The sequence below is a fragment of the Melitaea cinxia genome, chromosome 1 (assembly GCF_905220565.1).
Source record: "Melitaea cinxia chromosome 1, ilMelCinx1.1, whole genome shotgun sequence".
Taxonomy (NCBI): Eukaryota; Metazoa; Arthropoda; class Insecta; order Lepidoptera; family Nymphalidae; genus Melitaea; species Melitaea cinxia.
This window is the reverse complement of record NC_059394.1, coordinates 1,507,592-1,528,909: the sequence shown is the minus strand read 5'-3', so window position 1 is coordinate 1,528,909 and position 21,318 is coordinate 1,507,592. Positions and strand designations below refer to the sequence as shown.

Sequence of the window (21,318 nt, the reverse complement as noted above, 5' to 3'; positions counted from 1 at the left end):
GACAAAAATTGAGAAAGGTATGCTGAGATGGTTTGGTCATGTCGAGAGAATGAATGAAGAACGACTGACGAAAAAAGTGTATAAGGCGAGTGTGAGTGGAAGTGTTGGAAGGGGTAGACCTAGGCGGACATTTCAAGACCAAATCGGGGACGTCTTGAAAAAAGGCCAGGTCAAGAGTACCCTAAACCGACGAGCATGTATGAAGGGAATAATGAAAGTGGATGAAGCGAAACAAGTATGTAAGGATCGTAGCAAGTGTAAAGAAGTGGTCTCTGCCTACCCCTACGGGAAAGAGGCGTGAGTGTATGTAGTAATATCCCAGCTCGTATATCCCTTATTATATTATCAAGCTTATAAAAATGTTATTACTTTAATTTACATTAATATTTCAGGAGTTTACTAGAGGGCATCAAATATTACGCTGGTGAGCCGAAAATGCTTGGCCGCGCATTACTCCGAATGGAACGTGAGTTCGACAAGCATGTCGCTTACTGTCGCGACGAACCACGTGCTCAGCACTTGCTCAAAAATGATCCAGTTGTCTCGAAATATTTTAAGGTAAGGCTTCTTTAAATTTTGCTAAAAAAATGACTCGTAACGCCATCTAGTGGCGAGCTGCTAAATCCCTCTGAAAGTTTCAGCCGATGTCGTACCTTGCTCGAAGCTTAACATCTATTTCTGCTAGATGTCACTGTTTCTGCTGAAAAAAAAATTGAAAATCAAATACAGATGGAGTTACTTCACCTGTTTTTTTTTTATCCAGTTTTTCTTATTTTTTTGTTAAGTGTTTTCAAAAGCTTTGTCTTCTATTTATTTTAACATTTATCTTCAATCTATTTTTACAATTAGCACAAAATAAAGTAAAATCAGACATTGCTCAGTTCTTATAAGTATTATATACTAGCTGCCCGGACAGACTTCGTTCTGTCAAAAGTTATTAGTAATTGTTTTTTTTTTTTTTTAGTATTAAAACCTTCCGTGGGCCTTAAGGAACATACAAAAAAAAAATTGGCCGAATCGGTCGAGCCATTCTCGAGTTATGCGCTTAGCAACATTCATTTTTATTTATGTAGATTTATGCTGTGTGTCAAAAGCTCCCACTTCCCACTTTCAATAATTATTAGTTCAATAATTAGTAGTATGTTATTATTACAATAGGGATTATGTTTAAGAAGTCCCTCCCACCTTTCTGTAGCTTTGGCGTAAGATAAATGCGGATGCCTTAGTTTATGGTAGGTTTAAAACATTTTCTATCATTCTCCGAAGTTACTGTTTGCTTTTTATTTAAGCTGTAGATAAACGAATAATTTAATATTGTACTGTATTTAAACAACCTAAAATCTCCACTCCTATTACGAAAAAAGTAAAAATGAGAAGTATCCAACCGTTAGTTAGATTATCAAGTCAATCTCGTTAGTTTAGTGTTGTATTAGTGAGTTTGTTTTTTAAAATGACCGATATTTTAAAAGTTAGCGGGTCCACATCGGATATGAAACCAAAATAGCAATCTCGCTTCCGTTTTTTAAATTTAAAATTTTTTCAAGATAATTTTAAGAAAACCAATTACTGCTTATGAGAGCATATCACTCCGCTCAATTTCATTATTGATTATGATAAAAGACTATTTCATTCGTATTGAGACGATACGATAGCCGTTCGGAACGCGAACTATTCTAAGACCTGGCGAAATGCCACCGGATCTCGTGGACGTACCAATAGACCGATAAACTTTGAAACTCGTACGTAGCGCCGTGAAGGTAATGAAATGTGAAATGGTCCTTGTCTGGCTGTCAAATTAAATAATGCCCTTGTCAACGCCTTTATTAAAATTGACTTGTGTAGGTAAGTTAAGCCTGTACCTATCTCAATCAATTCAATGAAACGGATGAAGGTAGATTAGGCACTAAGCGCTCTAGTTTTCTAGTAGGTTCTCAAAGATACGGGGCTTCAAAATATGACTTGAATAACCAAAAATAATGATGGCGTTTGGATGGGATTTTCTATTAGTTTCATTTCTTTTTATTTTTATAGTCATAGCAACTGACATGAAGTTATTATGAATTAATACTATATACATTAATTTATTATAGACTTAATCCGAAACTTACTTTTTAACAGAATATGCGTTACTATTTTTTAATTTTATTCACCAAATATCAGGTGATAGATTTCGTGATTTGGGTTCTAAGACTCTTACATACATACACACATACATACAGTTGTATTTCCTCTCTCTTCTAGGGTATGAATTCTTTTGTACAGCCTTGTTCAGCGATACCGACTACCGTCGTAGTTAGTCTAAATAATTTTAAGTAATAGAAAAATACATTAAAATCTATATATTCTGAACAAAAAATAACCAAACGTTTCCCAAATCTGGATCATAGTTGATATGCAAATAAAGTAAATTTAATAATTATTTAATATGTTTTGTGTTAAGACAAGTTTAATTGATCCATTATTCATACAAAAGAATACAAGTAAGAATCGATAGAAGCCTGGCATTGAGACAAGAAAATGTTTAGTAAATTGAATGGGCGGACCTTTGTGTAAGATTAAACCAAACAGGAAGAGATCTCGTTCGTTTCGCTCCCTTTCCTACGCAAAGTTTACTAAACTCCGACACTGACATTTTCCGCATCCAGTTACCATTCACACGTGCTCTCGGGAAAACAATAATATACATACATACGAGTATATTAGGAAATATTTTGTCTACCTAACATCGATTCCTATAAAGAGAATATAATTTTAATTTTTTAAGTGAAACTTCTTCTGTATCGTTGCGATTTCAAACTCGATGAAACGAAAATGCATCACGATAAAAAAATGACATAAAAGTATAGGATAGAATGAGATAGAATACATTACACAGTATTTTATGTTCTCGGTGAAAGTATCTCTTGCATGCTACTTTTCAGAAGTTTCACTTCAGCCGTGTGTGAATTACACACACACACACGCGCACGCACGCACGCATGCGCGCACGCACGCACGCACGCACGCACGCACGCACGCACGCACACACACACACACACACACACACACACACACACACCTTTATGTGTCTATTAATATTTTATTTATGCTTTTCTCGACTCTTCTCTTCTAGCTGTACATGTATAGCTAGTACATGTATTATGTACCATTACTCATAAGCTATACGTACCTACTCTCAGTTTTTATAATGAGCTGAAACAAAATAATGCAGATGTTTTTTAAAATAATAATATAATATTAACAACGATGGGTAGAAGTAGTTTTCTAATCCTGCTTATGACGAACATTTCTGTAAGTCGTTAATATTCGTAGGGTTTTTATCTGTGTTGTGTGTGCTTCTGCATATACATAACAGGATAATTCTACAAGAAGCCCTGAAGACAGAAATATGTCAAACAAGGTTGTCAAAAGCGTAACAACCTTCTACAAAATATTTAATAAAATATATACGAATTGGTATAGTTTAATTAAGGTATGGCATAGCAGGAAATTGTCTGCTCATAATATGGAGTGAGATGCTTTGCGCAAAATTACAATAACTAAAATTAAAAACGAAATAAATACTAAAATGCACTCAAAACCAGATTCAATAAAAACAAAAACTAAAAGCAATATTAAAATTCAATCAAAATTAAAATTCAAACTAAAATCGAAATTCAATCGTTTAAAAGCTTAAAAACAATAACTTATTCAATTTAAATTCAAATTAAAAAATCACCATATATGAATTTATCACATATTATCACCGTATTCAATATAAATTCAGAATTAAAACCAAAATCAAAAATCAAAACTGAAATCAGGACTAAAATTAAAAATCGAAATTGAAATCAAAATTAAAATTAAATGTCAGTTACAATAATTTTTAACAACTATGTTAGTTAAAAAAAATACTCTTATTATTGACATTTTACGCCAACCTCTTGATAAGAAATTTGTCAGTTTCAATCAAATCCTAGACGTAATAATAAACACATTCACGTTTCCTCACTACTACTACATTATCCTCTATAGTAGCAAAGAATGAGGCAGTATCGATATAGATATTGATACCAATAGAACATGTCATTCATCAATCGAAGTTTACTGGGTCAGTGATAAAATGTAGGTGAATAAATCATTGGGCTGGTGATGTGGTACAACGAAACTGTGCCAAAGTAATATGTCTAAGTACCAATATACATGTAAAGTAATCAGTAATCTGTTTACCTAAACATGTGGAATAATGCCAATTCACTTTACAACCCGTTAGTCGAAAATACTACAAAATTAACTGATTTTCGCACAGCTGAACTGCTCTGGTGTAACAACCGGTCTGCTGTAGTAGTGCGAGTGGTCGCCTAAAACACCGACTGTTGCAGGTTCGATTCCCGTTCGGGATGGATATTAGCCAGTCTCGATATGAACTTGGACAAAACGAAAGTTATGTTTAACAACCAAGTCATACCGGTATCGGTCGATGTTACCCTTCTCGAAGTTGTTGAGGATTATATTTACCTATGCCATACCATCCAACCATCCAGGAACGCAAGTCGGAGTGTCCGGAATGGGTCCTGCCTGTGTTAACATACGAAGCCGAGACGTGGACACTGCCGAAGGGCCTGGTACATAAGTTTAAAGTCGCTCAATGTACAATGAAACGGGCTATGCTTACGGTTTCTCTTAAAGATAGGATTAGAAATAAAACTATCCATAAGGGAACGAAAGTATCCGACGTAGCCCATATAATTAGCAAGTTGAAGTGGCAGTGGGCTGGTCATCTGTGTGCAGGACCGATGACCACTGAGGTAAACATGTCCAGGAGTGAAGACCGCGTCTTGGCAAATGCAGTGTGGGTAGTCTTCCGGCCCGCTGAACCAACGATCTAGGTAAAATTGCCGGTGTAGGCTGCTAGAACTTGGGCTAGCCTATTTCTCAAGCTCAAAAGGGAAAAATGGAACCCGTATAGGATCACTTTGTTGTCCGTCTGTCTGTCAAGACCCTTTTTCTCAAGAATGCGTAAAGGTCACCCTGAAATTTATTTACTCAAATCTACTGTTCCCTGGAGCTGTGAAAAAAATCAAACTTCTGAGCCAACGAAATATACAGCGGTTCATGCTCTAAATTTTTGACACTCGCAAAGAAATCAAAACCTATAGGGTACTTCCCGTGAACTCAGAATCTTAGATTTTGTTACGAAGCATTGCCTTTATAGCACAGATATAGGAAAAATTGCGGAAAGCATAAACTATTAGTCAGATCATTTAAGAAAAATATTTTTAATAATTTTGTTCGAATCCTCGGTGCGTGAATCCGACTAGCGCTTGGCCGATATTTTTTTTAATTCTTATAGGTAATTAAAATATAATTTAAGAGTGTTATATAAAAAAAATGATGATACCACTTAAATTAATTAGTACTATTATTGATGACCACACTCCGCACTAAGCTTTGATTTTTAATAAAGTAGTTTTACTACAGTATAAAAAATAGTAACCCCAATTTTTAGGTCTCCCCACCGTGTTTGGGAGAGCACGTTAATTAGTCGGTCCCGGTTGTTATCATACACACCTGATTGCGATAGTCACTTATGTTTAGGCATATACCAACCAACCCGCAGTGCAGCAGCAAATTAAGCTCCAATCTTACTTTTACATGGAGAAAGGGGCCTATGCTCAGCAGTGGGACGTTACAGGCTCAATCGTATCGTGTCGTGGATAGCTGAAGGCAGGAATAGAACAGAAACGCATTTATAATTTAATTGATTTTATGCTAAATTACTACTATAACCTCAATTCATAACAAGCTTAAAACGCTAGTTGTTTAGTTGCCAGAAAAGTATATTCCAGGATCCAACTCTTCCGACACCTGGCAAGGTTCGTTTACGCGCAACTAATACAAGATTACATTCAGCAAGATGAAATCTGTTTATATGGATAATGCGCAGTGAAATACAATTTGGGAGACTATATAACTGTATAAGCTGTAACATTAATATATAAGTCGAAAAGGCTTAGTGGATAAATGTAAGCCAATAACAGATCCCAGTTTTAAATCTGAGCTGGCAACGCTGAGTTTGCCAAGAGCTTAAATTTTCGATAAAAATCATTTCATGATAGCAGCGAATTATCGCAAAGAAAACTGTACAATTTGAAAGAAATTTTGAATAATTTAGATAACGGTAATGAAGTCAACGCGCACTGAAGTATAATATTGAACGTACATATTCTCAACTCTTTCATATATCTTTTTTGCCTCACGAAAATTGGTTCATATCCTGGAATAAGCTATACAAGCTGTGGAAGACCTGAACGAAACAGTTTCAATATGATGTTTATACTAAAAGAGGTAATAAAATTGGTAGATACGATAAAATATATTAACGCCATCGTTAAACAATTGCTCATTACAGCTTTAAATATTACTACTTAAAAATGGCGAATTAACTGTGTCTCAACGCCTATTTATCATTACCAAATGAGTTTCGAAACTTCACCTGATGTTTCAATACCTGTCAATTGGGTTAAGTTGTTCGACTTTGTTATACCTTCCCCAATGAATAAGTTAAAGTAAAACCTCACACGTAAGATAAGTATTTGACTTACTCCCGAGCGCTATAATTTAGGGGTCGATATGCAACATAAGAGGAGTTGGCCATGGACGACGGTAACCATTTAACATCAGATGGCACTGTCCGCTCGATGCACCCTTATTATAAATATAAAGTAAAATAATATTTTTTTCAAAACCGTTTCTGATATAAATTCTACATTGTATATATAAAACAAAAATATCTCTTAATAATAGTTGACGGTAAACGGAAATAGAATGTGTATTATTTAAGTAACACGCTAATAACTAAACCTACGCAACCCTAGTCTCCGGACCACCTGACTCAGTCCCGGGAATAAATAAACTTTGCGTATTCGTTCCATGAACATCATTCTAAATATTTCTAAGATATTTATACGATGTGTCAAATACAAAATTAAAGTATTAAGCACACGAGCGACGGCCGAGCCGATCGGAAAGATATTGACTCATTTATTTTTTTGTATTTTTTAACCGAAATTTACCTCCTTACCCTTTTACACGAAAACTTCACTCTATTTGTTAAATACGTTTTGATATTTTTTGTAAGTTCTAGTTCATTTGTTAACCTATGAGCTAGATAAATTTTCCCAGCGAGCGATGGAACTGGCCCCAAAATTCTACTATACAAACATCAGACAGTTTATAACCTTTACTACTAAGCACAGCTATCTATATCTTTACCCTAATAGTATATTATATATAGCGGTGGTATTGCTAAATCGTGTGAAGAAGAAAGCGGAAGTTGTGTACGCGGTTAAGAAAAGGAAGCTTGAATACTTCGGCCATATCATGAGAATCTCTAAATATCAGCTGCTTCGATTTATTATCCAGGGCAAGATCCAAGGCAAACGCAGTGTGGGTCGTAGAAGAACATCTTGGCTAAAAAATCTACGCCAATAGTTTAGGAAAAGCACTTGTTCGTTATTCAGGGCTGCGGTATCAGGGGTAAGTTGCCAAAATGATCGCCGACCTTCGTGAGAAGATGGCACTTTAAGAAGAAGAAGAAGATATGGTGGTTTATAACTACTACTATTTGCACTTATAATCAATGGTAAAAAAAGTTCATCTGAAATAACTGAGTTATTCTATTCTTACAACAGATACATTCAGTCCAACCTTTGTAATTAACTCCAATATATCCAGTTATATTATTCACACACACACACAAACACACATCAACTTTTCGCAGTCCACTGCTGGACATAGGCCTCCACAAGTTCGCTCCAAAAAATGGCGTGAACTCGTGTGTTTTGCCCATAGTCACCACGCTGGGCAGGCGAGGTGGTGACCGCAGGACTGGCTTTGTCGCACCGAAGACGCTGCTGTCATATTATTCATAAAGATTATATTTATAGTTTAGGTGCTATTACATTGGTGTCATATATGCAGTCCATTAATTATTATATGCATTAAAATTACGGTTTGTGTACGGGATTATAATTGTCTATAACCAGTTATAATGTTTTTTCGTTAACTCCTGTAGAATTCGTCTGCAGAATATTGTAATCTATGCTAAAGTTTTTAATAGAACGTTTGATTGTTTCTGTGACCTGAGCAAGGAAAGCCCGATGTTTGTTTAGCGACCTTGCCGATATGACCCTGGGCAGTCGACGATAACATCTCGTCATCGGAGAAATGGCGTTATCCTCTAAAAAATCTTCGGCGTTACTGTTCTATGTTTAGCGGTGTACCGAGCAGGGTATGGAGTCGACCAGTCGCTTGGAAGCCGCGGCCGCGAACACCTCGCAAGCTCCAGCGTTACCGACCTTCGACCACTCCTTCGAGTGAAGTGTGTGACTGTGATTGTGTTCCCTTGTTATCGGACCTCCCTTGTCACTGGACCTACTGTGTTAACCTCTTCCCGCTCAGGTAGGAGTACATTAACGTACGTTTCGACTGTGTGATATATTTAGCTGGGCTGTTGCGAAATCGTGATTTTTCTCAACATTCACGCTTCGGGTGTAGTGTTTCATACAGCACGTCTGGTTTATTTTGAGGCGTGCGGCGTGGGTGGGTGTTCGCCGTCTGACGTTCAACTCAACAGTATTTGCTACTGAAGAATCGCACATCTTTGTGGGAACCACAGAATGACCTTGACCCATTTCCACGCCAGTTTTTTTTAAGGATACCAGATCTAATTTCGTATCAATGTCATCTCATGTACTTGAAACACAAATTATAAATAAACAATAAATGTATAACACTCAACGACCCCCAGTAGGATTTACTGCTGTGTCGGGGGTCCGAAAATACACACAATACAGGAGCACAACCCCCTAGACCACGACAAAAATTTATATGGCCAATACAAACATCTGTTGTGAGCGGGGATCGAACCCGCGAAATTAGCCAGCGCAACATCCAGTGCTGTGACCGCTGTGCCAACGCGTCATCAAATTGACGACAGTATATTTTTAATACCCTGATGAAAGATTTAACTCTTGATTTTTCCAGGCGATTTATGATTTTTGGATTTCTAAATAAACGATCGAGCTATTGTTTAGTCCTTAATCAGCACTTTTAAATCATTATGGTAAACTTTGATTTTTAATCAGACAATTTATAATAAGCAACTTCTTTTCATTTATCTGAATTAAGGATCATAATCAATTTCGGATTATTCTAGATTTGTTTTTACACAAAATCGGTGCCAAAATATTGACTTTTAGTGAAATCTAATGTTGTATTTATACTTAAGTTTTAAGCAGTTACAGAACTGGCTAATGTTTATACAAACACACCTTACCTCTTACTAGAAGGTAAACATAGTAGATCAGCTGCTGTTTTTGTATACTTTTAGCTACATTGAACTTCATCCCGAATTTGACGTCCATATCCAGCGTTTTCTATTTTTTTTTTTTTTTTGATTCATCATCGCAAGATTTTCGGTGTAAATAAAAAAATAAAATTATAGACAGGTAATTAATAAAAATATATTATAAAAACAATGGTGCTGTGTGGCTACGGCACTAAAAAATTTAGCCACCCCCTCTCTTCCCGTGGGTGTCGTAAGAGGCGACTAAGGGATAACAAGGTTCCACAACCACCTTGGAACTTAAGAAGCCGACCGATGGCGGGATAACCATCCAACTGCTGGCTTTGAAATACACAGGCCGAAGACGGGCAGCAGCGTCTTCGGTGCGACAAAGCCAGTACTGCGGTCACCAACTTACGATCATAACTAAAATGAACAAAAAACTTCTCTGAATACTTTGTGTTTTTAATATCTATCATTACTTACAATAAAGTAAATTAACAATAAATCTTAAATAACTCTTACCATCAATATAAATATAATAGAATCAAATTTACAGTTTCACAAATAATAAACTCCATCACAAATAAAAATTCTAGAGAATCTTGTGTAGTGTGTCTGGAAACAAAATGTAAACACTCAACTCTGCCTAGATTGGTTTTCTTCTTTTAGAATTTATCATATATCCAATATATTTTACAAACAGCAAATAAAATATTTTTAATTTGCAACTATTTTAAGGTATTTTTTATTTCAAATATTTTAGGTTTTTTTTTTTCTACAAAAATTTACTCTTAATAACATTCCCAATTTCGCAATCGTCAGATTGATGCCATTTGAGTGAAGCAATCTCGGTCATAATACCATCGATGTCAAATCTCATTCAATAAACCCTGCTTCGTGTGTTGCTTCATTGTATGGATAATTCTTACAACTGGACATTTCTTTTTTGTAAAATCTTGACAATTTAAGTTGTTTACTATTAAGAGTTCCAAGAAAACTATTTTACCTATTCAAACAAAATTTCATCACAACTCATAAAGCATTACTTATAAAGTTAAAACTTGAGCTTATTTATAAAATAATCGAACAATCCCAAGAATCATTAAACTGAATATGAAAATAGATGCCGGAGTTGTAGAAGAAAGTTGTTACTGAACAAACCACGAAAATGTCAGGCAAATTGACAATAAACCTCTTAAGACCATTTTCATGTTAGCTACTTTGTTTGATTGTTTTTTTTATATAACAAGGTCGTCAAAGAAGCATACATCTCATTTGATGCTAAGCGATTGCCGTAGCTTATAGACGTCTGCACCACCAGAAGCATTGCAAAGTTGTTGCCGACCCTATCCCAATCCCTCTCAGCTCTAGTCACCTTACTCACCAACAAGAACACATCACTGCTTAAAAACAATATTCTTCTTCTTCTTAAAATGGCTTTCAATAGTGCCAAATTAAAAACAATATTATTTATCTGTGATATTCAGTAAGATCGAGGTACTACCGTAGTACGGGCTGCTCCATATTTTGAGCAGGAAATTTCCTGCTGTGTCCTACCTCAGTTCAAGTCAACTACCTCAGTTAACTTTTATTCTAATTCTATTTAATGTTGATTGGCTTGTTTGGTCTTTAAACAACCGAAACCTTTTACTGCATTACTTTAGCACTTAAGACAAACTTTACTAATTACTGACAAAATGTATCCACGCACAAGTTACCAATAGTCATTATCAACAGTGAGTGAGAACACAATCTTGTGGACTGTTATACCACATTTTTAAAAAATTTTAACTATAGCTTTTGGATTCATAGGGTGCGTTTAGAAATATCTAACAGGTAGAATGAGATGGTGTAAAAGAAATTATAGCATAAATTATTATCTGTTTGATAACGTCAAACGTTAAATAACTTTATAAAAAACATGTCACGACAAGTTTTTTACGATTTGTAGAGCCTCTTATTATAGTTTAACCATCTTTTAATTCATTCAATCATTTTCAATCATCGATTAGAAAAATAATGTAACTAAACAAGTGAAATTTCCTTTAAGAAATGTTTTTCTCAAAATATTTCGTAGCAGCGATGACGTAATATGTCAAGGTGGTCTAAATATAACGAACTCGTAACAGATGTTTTGATCCCTGAATAAGAATTATAATGGTTTTATTGCCAGTTAGAATTTTATTTAACGTTTTATTTTGGGTCAATTTAATACGTATCGTTTTAGACGCAAATATGTCCATATTTGCATATTTTAGCAAAATATGTTGAATTCTAAAGTTAAAAGTTTATGAACAGAAAAAACAGTTTTTTTAAACTTCCGTTGCAAACCAAATGCGTCTTAATTTTACGGAGATGCATATGAATGTAGATGAACATAAATGGGTCTGTGAATGTAAATGATTTGGATAAATCCAAATCGTGTCTCATTAAACCTTGCTTTTACTCAGCTTCTACAGATTTTTCTAAAATACGTTCATCGTTTTATAAACATTTGAAAATTTATTCAAATAAATTTTGGGCATTTATTATTATTATCATGATATTTTTTACTTCGCGTTAGCAAAATTCGTTGGTTCTAGATATTTTTTTGCATCATTTAAGTATTTTCTAAATTATCTTCAATCTTAAATAATACCAATAATAATTCAAAATTTAAGAAGTTCTAAAGTTTGGCAAAACCTTTTGAGAAAACAAAATTATTAAAATAAATTGTGTTATAATTGATGTACCAATTAAAACTGTTATTAATATAGTTTTTGCCTACTAGGTTTTTTTACCTTTATGTAATACTAGCTGACCCGGCGAACTTCGTATCGCCTAAAACAAAATTTAACGTATGGTATTAAAGTTCAAATTGACTTTTAAGTATTATCACAAATCTTTTGTATGGGAGTATAGAAAAGTGTTGTTTTTAGACTTTTTCAGGAAATTTAAATTTTTTTTTTAGAATTTTTCTCTCCGTAAGAACCATCCTCGTACTTCAAGGAATATTTTAAAAAAAGAATTAGCGAAATCGGTCCAACCGTTCTCGAGTTTTGCGCTTAGCAACACATTCAGCGACTCATTTTTATATTATAGAAGATAAGTTCTTCTTTTGCTGCTTGTAATTGTAAATTTGTACACATTGTAATATTTTATAATTAAATAACTAAAATAAATAAGCAAATCGTATTTTTTTTTTACATAGTCTGGATATATTTATTGAATTATATACAAAACAAAATTAAAACTTCTAATTAAAAACTATTGTTGCACGAAAACTCTAAAAGAACTACCCCAATAATTAACCATTGTTTTAACTTTTCCTCTAATTTTGAAAATTACAATACTGATGTAAAATTTGATAAGAAAGCAACTTGGTTGGCAAAAGATGAAGATTTGTGAAAAACATGCTGAAAGTTAACAAGGAGCGCAAAATTTACCCATTACAAAGTCTATACAAAAAGATAGTATAACGAATCACAGAAAATCACAAAGTTTGCCTACGGAATATTATTCGTAGTTTGTCATTATAATTTTTTGATTCGCTGCCAACTAATATTGAATAATTACTGTTTTCATGATGAAACAATTTTGTTATCAATTAAATTGCAACCATTATGAAATTATTGCTTTAGATTGTTGTAACAGTTTTATTTATATCATCATTCATATATCACATTTAGCATCATTGTTATTTTACAGACTTTCGTGGAAAGACTAATTTTTTTTTAAAATATAATTTATATACGATATTCAACCTTTTTCAATTTTTTGCAATATTTTTATCGTTTATCTACTGCTTCGAAATAAGCACGTTTCTATGCTTATGATTTCAAGTTTATAATTATTACAAGCTATGTATACCTTTACTGGAAGGTGATTAGGAAAGCTAAAAGACAGCCTACAATAAGATATTTCATAAACGATTTAATTATATTACAATTCTCGTGAATGGCAATGGACTATTTTAAAATATCGTAACTATTTTTTTCAGGCTTTGGCAGATAAACTTGGTGACGACAAAGGCTTAACTGAGCACCTCAAGCTTCCCATCCAAAGGATCAACGATTACCAACTCCTTTTAAAGGTAAAGTTGACTTTGAGCTTTTATTATATTGTTTTTATCATCAATTCTGACGATAAGCTGTTTATAGCACTATCAATATTTATTTTACTTACTTTGCCAAAAATTTTAATGCAGTTTTTAAAAGTAGCGAGTTACGTATGCTAAATTGTGCTGAACAAATACCGCTATCAGCAATGTTGTTTATGGGCGCGCTGGCGAACAAAGATCCTAAAATATCTTTTGTTTATTAACGTGATGGAAACAGTGAATTTAATACGACGTTACAATCAATTCGCATTTTGGTACAGCCAATTATTTTTTTTATACTGTGTGGCTACGGCAGTATGGAATACAGCCACCCCCTCTCTTCCCGTGGGTGTCGTAAGAGGCGACTAAGGGATAATACAGTTCTACTACCACCTTGGAACTTATAAAGCCGACCGACGGCGGGATAACTATCCAACTGCTGGCTTTAAAATACACAGGCCGAAGACGGGCAGCAGCGTCTTCGGTGCAACAAAGCCAGCCCTGCGGTCACCAACCCATCTGTCCAGCGTGATGACTATGGGCAAAACACATGAGTTTGTACCATTTTTGGCGCGAACTTGTGGAAACCTATTTCCAGCAATGGACTGTGATCAGCTGAAATGAATTAAGTTTTAGTGTATTTGATACATAAAAACGGAATCTAGCCCTTTCATTCATAAAAGAAGCATACACGAGTTAAAATGAATGATTGCATAAAAACTATTGTATTTTAAACTAACACAAAATCCTAAAGTATTTTGACAATTTTGCAGGAATTAGTAAAATATTCAAAGCGTCTCGGCGACGATTGCACTGATCTCCAGAAAGCCTTAGAACTATTCCTCGGGGTCCCAACTCGCGCCACTAATAATATATTTATCGCTAGCATCGAAGGATACCGCGGGAATATCTACAAGCTTGGTAGATTGCTGACCCACGACTGGTTCACCGTTGATTACGACGGAGAACCTAAGAACCACTACGTCTTCCTTTTCAAAGCGAGGATCTTAATTTGCGAGGTTCAGAAAATTGCAGAAGACAGATCGATCTTTGTCCTTAAACACATTGTCAAGGTAAGAAAAACAGTTATTCTAAATTAACACTGTGATTCAGAAACCTTGGCATATATTTTGTTCAGTCCTAAATTAGAGCTTTAGTCTAAAAATCATAAATTTTTCAAGGTTGTCTATATTTTTTATATCTCACACACCTTAATTAAATTATTTTTAAAATCATTCTTTTAGATTAAATATATGTTTTGTAAGATATTGTTTTAGTAACTTGTTTTTTTTTATCTTCAGCTCCCAGAAGTGGAAATTAAAGATCATCCAGACACTACCAAGTTCGAACTTCATCAAAAAGATCCAACATTAATTTTTAAATTTAAAGCTCACAAGGAGTCAGTGAAAACCGCTTGGTTACGGGAAATCCGACAACACGCCAGTGATTTAGGTAAGTTGACGTGAAGTCTTTTATTTTATCTTCTCCTTTTTTTAAAATTAATTGCCTGACGAAGCGTTTGCGCAGCGGTCACAGCAATGGTTTATAGCTAGTGCGCTGGCGATTGCTCATGGCAGATATTTGTTTTGGCCATACACATGTTTGCCGTGCTCTGGGCGTTTGTGCTTGTGTATTGTGTGTTAACGGATCCCCGATACAATAGTTAATCCTGGTGGGGGCTGTTGAGTGTAAACCGTTTATTTATATTTAGTTATACATACACACATAAAATATATTTATTATTTCATACTAATACGATTATAATCAATTTTAATTTCTTTTTCAGTCGCTCTAGCAGAACACGCAGCTGACGATTTACAAGTACTACCACAAGAAGAAATAGTAGAGGAACATCCAGAAGAGAAAAGAAAAAGAGAGTCAGAACACCAAGTGGAAGAGAGGCAAGAGAAAAAATCCCGCGTTGAAGATCTTGAAGTTACGCAAGTTACTTCTAGAGCAGAATCGCTTCAGATTCTTAAAAGTAAACGAAAAGCGTCTTCTGAAGGGGAGCAAGCGATAAAAATATCTAAAGGTGAAGTAACAGAAGTATCATCGATCGAAGAAGTTCAAGAAGCACAGAGTAGTGTAAGTACTATTGAAAACGAAGTCACAACTAATTTAGACTCTAAATCATTTGTGACACAAATCAGTGAAAAGGAATTGGCCACTTCTCAGTCACAAGTAATCCAACAAACAGTTGAAGCTAGTAATAATTCGGTTTCTGAAGTAAGTGCTCAAAAGAAAACCACTATTTTAGCGGCTGAAGTCGCTCAAAAAGAACTTGTACAGTGTAGTGACGGCGCAAGTAAGACAGTCGTAAAAGGTGAGATAGAAACTAAATCTTCATCTGAACAAACTGCTAGTCTCATTGTTGAAGATTCTTTCGCAGCAGAAAATAAAGTAACTGACGAAAAATCAGTGAAAGAATCTGTAACTTACAATCGTCAAGTAACTGAGACAAGTGAAATCAGTCAAAAAGCTGAGGTAACTCAAGAAAAGATCCAAGAGGAAACATCAACATCAGAAGTTCAATCTGTATCAAACACAAAATTATTAAATGTCAAGTCCTCTGAATCATCTACTTCAGAAACAGTCCAGACTGTGAAACAAGATAACGCGGCAGAAATAACATCGGCAAAAGAAGAAACGAAGGCAAGTTCTCTGAAAAATCTATCTGTAAACTTAACTGCAGAAAGCGCAGTAGTTGAAGAAAAATTACAACAAATCGTCGAACAAACTCAAGAATCTATATCTTACAGTCGCCAAACATCTGAAATTTCCGTCGAAGAATCAAAAAATACAGAAATATCGGAAGTTAAAAGTGAGCAGAGTGTAAAAAAAGAAACAGATAAAGATACCCATTCATCTATTTCTCGGAAAGATTCGGCGAAATCTAAAAGTAACACAAAAGCTGTATCTGAGGATAAAGAAAACATCCAACCCGTTGGTAATTTGACAGAGAAAAGTGTTGAAAAAACTCAAATTGAAACAACACAAAACGGAAAAACATCAGAACTTCGTAAAAGCGTCAAATCTAAAAGAGCAGAAAAAGTTGAAGTTTTAAAGAAGAGTGAAGAAAACGTCGAAGAAAAAACAAAAACGACAACAGAGACCGTTGATCACGAGAAAAGAGTTGATCAAACTGCAGAAGAGTTTGGACAAAAAGTTTCAGAAAGTGGTCAAACTGTAACGACAGGAGAGTCAGTAGAGACAGCCTTAATAAAGAGTCAAACTGTAACCGCGGAAGAGGAAGACGGAGAGATGTCGAGATACAGCCGCAGTTCGCGGCTTTCTGGAGGTAAGAAAAAAATGCCTTATAGATAATATAATACAGCTCACTATGTTATTCGCATTTAGAAACATAGGCTTTATTATGAAAATTCGAGGCCATGTTGTGAAAGAGAGTGTGAAAGACATTTTATTATTCATTGTATTTTATTTATGGTGACAGAACACATTGCATAGCAGAACTAATATATTTTACTTAACATATTTAATATATATATATTTTGTTTATTCACCTGAAGAGTGGAATTTGAAACAACAATCTACTAACCATATGTAATCTAAAGTCTGTAAAAAAATTTTTATTAACAAGATACAAAAATGTCTTTAATGGTGTATGGTTCATAATAGGTTCAATTTCATGTATACAGTTTAACTAGATTATGCATCAAATTGGTGATTAAATCAAACAAGAAAAATTGGTTCTCTGTAAAGTTGGTTTACGGGTGATAGTTTAACGTGACAACGTAGAAGAGAGATAGATGCGGCGCAAGTGTACAATGAGCGTAACGGGACAAGAGTCAGCCTATTTCGTGCATGCAGCCGGGGTTCATCAATTTATTAGACGTTGTCACGTCAAAAATATTTTATAATTAGTTTTATAACAAGTTACTTAATAAATATTATTTAGAAGATAAAGGTTTGTTACATAAATAATTACTTCAAGTATGTAGAACTAAACGTATCTTGTTAATGACGTCAAATTTTAGTAACTTCCGTCAAACTAATCCGTTGTCCTGAGAGACATTGAAATATTAAGCTAATAAATATTTAGCTATTTATCTATACGCTGCACGCTGTCCTAAGTTTTCGTTAGTCGAATTATAACGCGTCACATCACTTACCCAAGACAGTGCCTTATACACATGATTCTAACGACTGTCGGTATAATTGTGTAATAATTGTGTTTGCTGGCAAAGAAAAAAAACGACTTCAATTACATTGACAAGTAATACAACGTAGAACGACGAAAATTAGTCAAGTAAATACGCATTATCAAAGATTACTTCAAAAGTTGTAATCAGATCTCGATGAAATTTAAATATGACCACATAATAAACATTGGCTTTCGATTAAATTAAAAATCTTCAAAATCGGTACACTCAGTAAAAAGTTATGCGGATTTTCGAGGATTTCCCTCGATTTCTCAGGGATCCCATTATCAGATCCTGGTTTCCTTATAATAGTACACCACACTTAGGATATCTCCATTCCAACAAAAAAATAATTATCAAAATCGGGTCATAAACGACGAAGTTATCCTCGAACATACATAAAAAAAATATATAAGGTCGAATTGAGTAATCTCCTCCTTTTTTGAAGTAAGTTAAAAACGGTGAAGAATTAAAAAATAAACAAAAAATGAATTCCGATACCGGGAATCGAACCCGAGCCTCCTGGGTGAGAGCCAGGTATCCTAGCCACTAGACCATATCGGATGATGTTCCTTGAAGCAAAATTACATGTGACTTTCAGATATATGCATTGATTATGAATTGTTACTATCAGTACTGATTTTGTTTTTAATTTTTAAAAGTGTCGTAAAAATACGCTTAGTGACAGTTCGGACAGTGCGAATATTTTATTATGTACTATAGGTATTTACTTATTTATTTATTTAACACCAACAAGATGACACCGACAATAGACATTTATATTCATACACAAAAGATCTTAAAAGCTCAGTGTTATCTCAGTTATAGGTGTTACAGGCATTCTATTAAATGAAGCACGTATACATAAAGATTATAATAACAAACTGAACTAAACACTAACAACTGAACTAAATAACGTAAAACAAAGATTTATTATTGATGAATTAATAATATTATTTCACAGAGTACTCCAGCAGCAGTCGCAAGTTGTCAAGTGGCGGACGCTATGAATCATCTTACGATTCTTCTGGTTTGTCTTCTTACCGACGCGAAAGTGGCTCACGCCTAGAAAGTTCATTGTACGAGGCTGGAGGTGCTGTTGAAGGGTCAGCCTCTTCGAAATATGAGTCTAAGTACTCCTCCAGCAGGACCGAAGGTGGTTCTAAGTACGGCATCGAATCAAGTTACGATACCAAGGCGGGATCTAAATATACCATAGAATCATCACTGGAATCTGAAAGCAAGTTGGATAGTATCGCGTCTAAGTACGGTATCGGTTCCAACACTGAAGCTAAAGTCGAGGGAAGAAGCAGTAAATATAGCATCGAAACTAGTTACGATGGCAACGCCACTGATACTACCAGCAAGCTTGATAGTATTGCCTCCAAGTATGGCTTGGGAACTAATAGTGAGACTATTGTCGAAGGACGATCCTCCAAGTACACTGTTGAAGGCAGCTATGACGGCAACGCTGAAGACACCACCAGCAAGATTGACAGCATCGCTTCTAAATATGGTCGTAATTCAATCACTGATAGCGCCAAGATCTCAAGCCGCTCTACTAAACTAAACATCGAGACCAGCTACGATGGCGATATCAACGGAGAATCCAAAATTGAGTCGAGTTACACGAAGATCAAAAATGGTGACAAAACTTCCGAGAAAAAATACTCCAAGACAGCTATTTCTAATGGCTCCATTACAGAGGAGCGTGGATCAACCAAATCAATCTTCAAATCAGAATCCTACGATGGCAAACCGATTTTCACCAAGACCCTCGAAGGCCAAAACATCGAGCGTAAGTCGATGACGCATATAAACACTACATGTTAGAAGTAGACACAACTTAGAGCTTGTACATATGCTTTTAGAACTAACTTACACACACACACGCACATGTGCTAATAATGCTTCTATGTTCCCACTTAAGAATTTTTACGGATACAAATTCAACCATGAAATGTCGAATTTGTCTCGTACGAATTCTCCGCGTAATAGTAGTTTGGATCCCCAGCTGGCGAAAACGCGATCTTCGAATGCGCGCTGCAGGAAGACGACGCGAAGGTGACGTGGCTGAAGGACAACAAACCGTTCAGCGATAGGCTGATGGACCGGGTCGTAATGCGGGACCGGGAAGGGCGCTACCGCCTCGAAGTTCTACACTGCAGAGAAGACGACTCAGGCGTATATACCGCAAGAGCGGAAAACGTAAAGGGCAACGCACATTGCACCGCTCAGTTAGTGGTCCACGAGTGTGAGTTCTCTTTCCTTACGCGCTGATTGAGTCAATTGATTTTAGAATGAATATGGGTTTTTACAAACATCAACAGTTTCGAATACACAAGAGATTTTGTATTACTGATTACATTTATTGGTACTTAACGGTAACTGTTTTCATAACTCATATTCTAAAATCAATTATCATTACATTATGAACAAAATATCGAATTTAGTATAAGTATTTGATAGAAATATTTAGATTTGATCACAATAACACATGTCTTCGGCAATCATCATTAAATCATCGTAAAGCGTATAACAAAGTAGACCATTTCTCTCTGTATAATTTTCCTTGTTCTGGCCACTGAACTAGCTTGCATATCTGTTAGAAATATGCATGCAATTGTATCGTACATTTTTATTAACAGTATTTTGTTCTGTTACCGTGTCGTCACGTTAAAATCTCTAATTAATATGACAAAAATTTAAACTACAAATTCTAATCCAATTTAAACAATTCTAGTGACACCAGAGGAAAGAAAACAAAAGAATGCTCTCAACGCGCCATACTTTTTGGTCGCGCTTAAGGATACTGAAATTATGATGAACACTTACCTACGGTTCATGGTCAAGGTCAAGGGCAACCCTAACCCTGAGGTCAAATTGTAAGTAACATTCAGCTGAACATACATAGGTATAAATTTCTGTAATAACAAATACAACGTTGAGGCTCTAGACTGAGACATTTTACTGTCTGATAATTTACTAATGATATATACATAGGTAAGTAAGAGATCGCTCTTCTAACGATAAGATCGCTATTGTACATCGTTCTTTATTTGTAATAAATTATTTTGATTTTTGTTGTGTACAATAAAGATTATAAATAAATAAATAATAAATAAGTAAAAATAATGACTCAAAACGCGCCAAGGAAATTTTGTATTTAATAATCGTTATCTATTTTAATAAGCAATATTTTTGTTTGCTGAATACTATTAAGGCTTACTTTAAAAGTAAGTAAGTTGTGCTCTGCTGCAAGCGAAATGTAAACTCAGACCAAGAAACCCAAAATATCATCCCTCCACATTCAAATTATAGTTTGAAAAATTTCACACATTTTTACTAAATGCCAATTCGAAATATGATTGAAAGTAAATAAGATACTGAAATTCCTGTTTATTCATTAATTGGACAAATAGGCATCCATTAATAAATAATCTATTAACGACATTATTAGAGCAGATGTTCCTTTTTACCCGACTGCCAAGGAAGGGTTATGTTTTTCGCGCGTATCTTGTATGTATGTATGTTTGTATGTAATATTCTTTACTACCTCATATTTCCAGAACCACTGAACGTATTTACATAATTGAGGTATCGTTAGGTTTGTCTTAGCTGCCCAAGTGTTCTTAGATAGGTGACATTAAAAAAAAATCAAACATGGCGGCTGCGCGAAGCCATTGTAGTTAAAGAAAAAATTTTTTTTTCTCGAATACTACAATATGGGTATCAAATTGAAGGGCATA

General features: G+C 34.9%; 1 protein-coding gene and 1 non-coding gene across 2 annotated transcripts in view; one reads left to right on the top strand and one right to left on the bottom strand.

The window, feature by feature from the left end:
* Positions 1-21,318, top strand: part of LOC123669553 (obscurin) — a 63,766-nt gene that overhangs the window by 8,369 nt on the left and 34,079 nt on the right. Inside the window, exons 3-10 of the mRNA XM_045603186.1 lie at positions 393-558; positions 13,311-13,403; positions 14,183-14,482; positions 14,711-14,861; positions 15,196-16,707; positions 18,534-19,367; positions 19,584-19,823; positions 20,313-20,454. Of these exons, the coding sequence (XP_045459142.1) occupies positions 393-558; positions 13,311-13,403; positions 14,183-14,482; positions 14,711-14,861; positions 15,196-16,707; positions 18,534-19,367; positions 19,584-19,823; positions 20,313-20,454 (3,438 nt within the window). The remainder of the gene's footprint in view (positions 1-392; positions 559-13,310; positions 13,404-14,182; positions 14,483-14,710; positions 14,862-15,195; positions 16,708-18,533; positions 19,368-19,583; positions 19,824-20,312; positions 20,455-21,318) is intronic.
* On the bottom strand, positions 18,062-18,133 carry Trnae-cuc. Its single transcript has one exon. It is a non-coding gene; the product is annotated as a tRNA-Glu (tRNA).